The following is a 6,990-nucleotide window of genomic DNA, read 5'->3' as shown; positions in this document are numbered from 1 at the left end:
AGATGTTCTCTTTTGAGGAGTTGGGGATAGCTCTGAGGACGGAGCCAGCCATGCAGCCAGCAGCGCCACTGGTGAGGACGCGGAGGCCGGGGAAGAGCAAGGCCACTAGCTCGCGTGCGGCGACCGATGGTGGGGCGGGGAAAGAGGAAGACGGCAGGAGAAAGAGGACCGTCTGGAGCATTCCGGAGTACGTCGCGCTGGCAAAGGCATGGATCAGTGTAGTCGAGGATCCATACGTCTCGGCCAACCAGCATATCAACAGAATGTGGTGGCGCATTAGCCAAAGCTACCTCAAATTCAAACCGGCCGACGGGAAGCCTCACAACGGAGAGCAATGCCGGAAACAGTGGGAGCGGCTGAGGAGGCAACTCAGCCGATCTGCCGGCATCTACCAAAACAACATCCGCTTGGCAACCAGCGGCATGACCTCTGAGGAAGTGAAACTTCTGTCTCACCAACAGTTCCCCTACAGTGAAAAGGGGTTCGGGGAGTTCAAATATTGGCAAGTTTTTCTTGTGGTGGAGTCTTCCCCCAAGTTTACGCGGGTGTTGAAGCTGGCTGGCCGAAGCGGACGAAGATCAACGCCTCCGGCGAGTACAGCAGCAGTGTCGGTTCCCATGAACTCCCCGAAGCCGAGGCAGAGATCTCGACACCTCAATCGTCTTCCCTCCGCTGTCGCCCAATTGGGTAAAAGGCCATGCTGCGGATGGCTAGGGGAAGTGCCAGCAGGTCCCAAGAGGTCCAATTGGAAGCTCCTTCCCTGGTCACTCCCGAGCTCAACAATCTTGCTGAACTGCAGATGACGCAGGTCATGCTCGAAACAATGGACAAGTGGCATGCAGCGACGGATCCCTTGTACAAGCTGATGTTGAAGGATGGGATCGACACTCTGAGGAGACAGTTGAGGCTGCCACCCTTGCCCGCTGATGGCGCGCCACGGGCGACGGGGACGACGAGTCTGGTGATGGGGAATGAGACGGGGGGCGCATTTGTCGAAGCTTGGGGTTGTTTTTTTTGTTGGTTAAGTTTGATTTTTGTAAAATAATTATGTACTTTTTTTTTAAAATAAAGTGGTTGCATTTTCTCCGCATTCGTGTCGAAATTTTAATTCCGTAAATTTTTTACTTCTGTAAATTATTTAATTTGGTGAATTTGTGAATTTTTTTATTGCAGGAAGTCCTTGGGGATGTCTGGCATTGTGCAGTGGGATGTCCTTATGACGTGACAGTGCTGTGGGAGGTCCTTATGACGTGGCAGGAAGTGTTTTTGGAAAGTTCGTCGGGAAGGCCGACGGGACATCCGCACCACTGTGGATGCTCTTATGGACAAGTTTAGGATATGAAAGAAGAAAAATTGATATGTAATGATGAAATGGCATTGTCATTTCTTGGGGTCTCATTTATTAACCATTTCATTCACACTAAATTTCCATATTTATTTTCTTAAAATTTATTTAATACCTAAAACTCTAACTTTTCGCAATTATAATCCATGATATGAAAGTTATCTAGTTTATATTCTTGTTACCAATATCTTAATAATTACTAGTATTACTATTTTATCATTTACTACCTAGTTTGTTCATGGTTAATAAGCAAATCCAATTATTGCCAAAACATTCCAACGTTACATTACATTTAGATCCGGTTAACATATGAGTTATTATTGAAGATTGTTTTTTAGTGGAGTTTGAAGTTCGAATTTTGACATTAAAATTGACATTCAATATAGGGCATCTCGAGTACATAATCTAGCAGACTCTAGCTTGTTCGTTGAACATAAGAGTGTCCATAATAGTCCGAAACAGTCCACAGGCATAAAAAATCCTTTCGCCACATCATCACAAAATAAATTAAGAAAAAAAAAACGGAAGAAGACCACCGACGGCTCACAATAGGCCGCTGCGGAACCGCCGAAGCCACCGCCCCGTCCACGCCGCATACGCGGTTCTCCCTCGCGCCCCTTGTCAAGCAATAGACCGCTGCGGCGGGCCTATTGTGGACACTCTAAAGTAACTGAGTGAGAAATTGATGCGACAGAAATGTTCGAATTTGATGTCGGTTCGTAAATTAGATTGAATATTTTGTTAAAAGTTATCCTCTATTTGTCCCAATGTTGTTGAATCGTATTTTTTTTACTTTGTCACAAAGTAGTTGAGTCATTTCTTTTTGGCAAAAATATTATCCTCTCTCATGCTTCTCTCTTTTTTGTTCATTATTATTTTACTCTCTCCACTTAACCTTTAACAGATTAATTTATTAAATTTCATACACAAAAATAAATACCTCAACTATAGAACCGAAATATTAAACATCATAAGGTATAATAATCTATTGGTTCGGATCCCAAAAGAATTAGACTTGAATATCTTTTGTTAGTCAAAAAATATCCTTAGTGGATATTGCACCATTCAAGGAAAATCTTAAGCTCGCTTACCATTGTGTGAGATTTGCAACTGAATCTCAAGAGTATCCATCGTAATCTCATCAGATTATCATGCCTCCTCCACCATATCTATTTTTAATCCTACTTCCCATAAAATAACTAGTACTACTAATATATATTTATCCAACTGATATTTAACATGTTAGTATAGAAATTTTTATGTTCTATACAAATAGATACTTTAGGATTTTAATACATAATTAATAAAGTAGGAGTTTCATGGAGTATTATAGTTAGTAAAGAATATATTCATCTCACTAGAGAAATTTTTTATATAAAAATTAGAAGTTAGACTATTTCTATAAACCTACAAAATGAAAAAGTTTCTAATTTTATAAGATAAATGAAATAATACAGTATTTACTAAGGCCCCTCAATGCTTTTGAAAATGTTAGTAGGGGAGTAGTATAATTTTGTAATTGTGTCTCAATTTTGCAAAAAAAAATATTACTACTACGTTTAGGAGCACGACATAAAGAAATTAAGTAGAAGTCAGAATTCTCGAAATAGTATTGACGCCATAATTGAACACGTGCCACACCAATAATATCTTTTGAGTAGGCATTCATCAAAAAAATAAAGAGTCAACAACCAAAATCTAAAAATAAAAAGCATCAGCCAACAGCAAATGCATGAACCCCAGGCGCTATATATACTGCAGAAGAAGAAGAAGCACAGCAAAGCAAACATGGTTTCGCAGTCTCCTCTTCCATTAGTCTCCCAATGCACCGTCTTCCCCCACCGCAAATCCACTCTCCCCGATCTCAAGCTCTCCGTTTCCGACCTCCCCATGCTCTCCTGCCACTACATCCAAAAAGGCTGCTTATTCACGCGCCCCCCCATCCCTTCCTCCCTCCTCGCCTCCCAATTGACGCGCGCCCTCTCCCACGCGCTCTCCCACTTCCCCCCACTCGCCGGCCGCCTCACCACCGATTCCCACGGCCATGTCTACATTGCTTGCAACGACGCGGGCGCCGATTTCTCGCACGTGTATGCTGCCGACATACACGTGCGGGATTTGCTACGCTACTCCGACGACGTGTCGCCCGAATTCAAGCGCTTTTTCCCCTGCGATCTCACCGTCAGCTACCGCGGCCATTCCCGCCCGATTCTGGCGGTTCGGCTCACGGAGTTAGCTGACGGCGTTTTCATCGCGTGCGCCGTGAATCACGCCGTCACGGATGGGACCTCGTTCTGGAATTTCTTCAACACCTTCGCGGAGCTCAGCCGCGGTGTGAGGCGGATTTCTAGGGCGCCGGATTTCAGCCGCGGCTCGATTTTTATGTCTCCGGCGGTGCTGAGGCCGCCGGAGGGCGGGCCGGAGGTCACCTTCTCCAGCGACGCGCCGGTGAGGGAGCGGATTTTCAGATTCAGCAGGAAATCGATTCAGAAGCTTAAATCCGTCGTCAACAATGGGAAATTTGAAGACGGAATCGACGTCGCCGAGCTGATGGGGAAGCAGAGGAACGACACGTTGAAAACGGCGGCGAAATCGGTGGAGATTTCGTCATTCCAATCGCTGTGCGCGCTGCTCTGGCGCGGGGTCACCCGCGCCAGGAAGCTGCCGGAGGGAAAAACGACGACGTTTCGGATGGCGGTGAACTGCCGCCACCGGGTGGAGCCGAGGCTGGCGCCGCTCTACTTTGGGAACGCGATCCAGAGCATTCCGACGCAGGCGTCGGCGGGGGAGGTGCTGGGGCGAGGCCTTAGCTGGTGTGCGGAGCAGCTGAACCGGAATGTGGTGGCGCACGACGGCGACGTGGTGAGAAAATATGTCGAGAGGTGGGAGCGGGACCCGCGGTGCTTCCCGTTGGGGAATTTTGACGGGGCGATGATCACGATGGGCAGCTCGCCCCGGTTCCCCATGTACGATAATGATTTCGGATGGGGCCGGCCAGTTGCCATCCGCAGCGGCCGCGCCAATAAATTCGATGGGAAGATCTCGGCCTTTCCGGGCCGAGAGGGCAACGGAGGTGTGGATTTGGAGGTGGTTTTGGCTCCGGACACCATGGCGGCCTTGCTATCCGACCCGGAATTCATGCAATATGTATCTGCTTATTAGTAAACATATTACTAGTATTTTAATGTTACAGCTACTTAATCATTTAGTATGTTTAGAAAAAAGAGAAGAAAAACAATGAGGGTGTGATTGACAAATTTGTGATACTATATTTTTGGCCTTAGTGTAATTATTGACATTTAGATTCATAAGCCAATTTTATTCCGTGACTAGATTGTTTGCTGATATTGAACAACGGATGGGGATCCCCTGTTGTGCAAAATGCCACAGCAGGGAATGCTGTGGTGATCCAAACCATTGATATTTGAAATGAAAAATAATATTACATCCATCATCCAAATTTTGACACGGTTTGACCCGACACGGGTTTTAAGAAATGTAATAGAAAGTGTGTTGAAAAAGTTGGTGGGATGTGGGTCCTACTTTTAAAGTTTAATTTTATAATAAAATATGAGTAGGAATGAGTTAGTGAAATATGGGGTCCACTACCAAAAATGGTAAAAAATGAAGTGTGTCAAACTTTCAGGGACGGACCGAAATGGTAAACTGTGTCAAAATTTGGGGGATTAAGATAGTAATAAAGTATGTGAAACTAATTTGTGGTGCAGATCACCACAACATCCCCTGCTGTGGCATTTTGCACAGCAGGGGATCCCAGCCCATTGAACAACTGATACTAAAATCGGGGCGAAGGGGGCTGATACTGCACCAAAGATGTGTAATTGCACAATTTTATAATAGTGAAGTCATTTTTGCCATTTTGATACGTTGCATAGCAGTGAAGTTATCTTTCTTTTATAGTAAAAAGTCAACACATTTCTTTTTACTTACTTTATTCTCTCTTCATCTCTCTATCTTTTTCATTTACTACTTTATTCTTTTTTACTTAACACATTTAACATAATTTTTTAAAATCACGTGCCGAAAAAAACGTCTCTATTACTGTGGAACGGAGGGAGTATATTTTAAAATCGTTAGACTTTAGTATTACTCCCTCCGTCCATGATTTAAAGAACCCTTTTGTCATTTTAGTTTGTCCACGATTTAAAGAACCATTTACTTTATTCCAATTTTAGTATGTGGACCCCACATCCTACCAACTTTTACACTCACAATCGAATATAAAACTAATACTCCCTCCGTCCCACAAAGATTGTCCCATTTTTCTATTTCCGTCTGTCCCTCAAAGTTTGTCCCATTTCACTTTTACCATTTTTGGTAGTGGACCCCATATTCCACTAACTCATTCCTACTCACATTTTATTATACAACTAATACTTTAAAAGTAGGACCCACATCCCACCAACCTTTTCAACTCACTTTTCATTACATTTCTTAAAACCCGTGCCGAGTCAAAGTGTGACTTTCTTTGTGGGACGGAGGGAGTACTTTAAATGAGTCCCACATTCCACTCACTTTCTCCCTTTACTTTTCTTCACAAAGTCAAAACAATTTCTTAAAACTCTTGTCGAGTCGAAATGGCTTTTTTAATGGTGGACGGAAGGAGTATTATTTTTTACTTTTTTAAAGAATGAACTTTAAATACGTGTCAATACATATTCCAAATATAACCATTGTATTCAGGTTATGGACTACTCCCTCCGTTCCATGTTAATAGAATATTTTTCTATTTAGGAAAATTGCAAGTTAATTGAGTCGTTTCTATTTTTGGCAAAAAGTAATTCTACTTTTTACTTTATTCTCTCTCCATTTCTCTTACTTTTTTCACCAACCATTTAACACATTAAATCAGTCATTTAACATATTATTCTTAAACTCCGTGCCAAAAAGAAATACTTCTATTAACATAGAACAGAAGGAGTATATGTTTTCAAAATAAGATGGTTCTACTTGTATTTGTCAAAGATTTCAATTTAGGCCATCAAATTTCAGAAGGGCGGATAGTAGTATGGATATAGAATACAATTGATCTTCACTTTTTCAGTTTATCTTTGTTTCACCTTATCTCTTCAACATGGGACCACTAGTCCTACACTCTTCAAAACGACAGATTTAGAAATATAAGTCTCAATTTGCTGACTTTTTGAGATTTGAGATTAAATTCACTAATTTTTTTTCTTCTCTTTTTCTTATTATTTTTTTTTCCAACATTTATCATCTGACCAAACTACCCCCTCAAATTAAAATCCAAATTCTGAAAAATCAATAGACATCAAGGCGAAGGAGAGGAGTGGATCAGTGGGGGATTCACCGTCATGTCCATCGATGAGAGCAAGGACGAAGGCATCCTGAAAGTGTTCCGGAAGAGATGAAGGCGTGTCAAGAGTGCTGTCCATGGTGGAATGTCCAGAGGCGCGTCAGCAATACCGTCTGTCTTCTTAGCAAATATCGTCCGACTAAGGTATGGAGTAGTTTGTTAGGGTGTCTCCAATGGCGGACGTCCCGGTAGGACGTCGGCGACGTCCTACCCGACGTCCGCCGTAGTGAAGGGGAAGGGCGCCCACGCCCGTCCCATGTACCCATCCCATGTCCTCGCCCCTCAGCCCGACGTCCTACCTGACGGG

General features: G+C 43.3%; 1 protein-coding gene across 1 annotated transcript; it reads left to right on the top strand.

Moving 5' to 3' along the window:
- Positions 1-3,115: 3,115 nt before the first annotated feature.
- LOC125223539 (uncharacterized acetyltransferase At3g50280-like) lies at positions 3,116-4,647 on the top strand. The gene has a single exon (XM_048126731.1). It carries the CDS (start codon positions 3,134-3,136, stop codon positions 4,505-4,507), a length of 1,374 nt encoding a protein of 457 aa, XP_047982688.1. The 5' UTR covers positions 3,116-3,133; the 3' UTR covers positions 4,508-4,647.
- Positions 4,648-6,990: the final 2,343 nt, after the last annotated feature.

This window comes from Salvia hispanica, chromosome 4 (genome assembly GCF_023119035.1).
Source record: "Salvia hispanica cultivar TCC Black 2014 chromosome 4, UniMelb_Shisp_WGS_1.0, whole genome shotgun sequence".
In the NCBI taxonomy this organism is placed as follows: Eukaryota; Viridiplantae; Streptophyta; class Magnoliopsida; order Lamiales; family Lamiaceae; genus Salvia; species Salvia hispanica.
Note: the sequence above shows the minus strand (reverse complement) of the source record. Positions and strands in the feature narration are given on the sequence as shown.

Excerpts from the sequence above, each read along its gene's own strand:
- LOC125223539 (XM_048126731.1), top strand. The coding sequence starts at position 3,134 with ATGGTTTCGCAGTCTCCTCTTCCATTAGTCTCCCAATGCACCGTCTTC.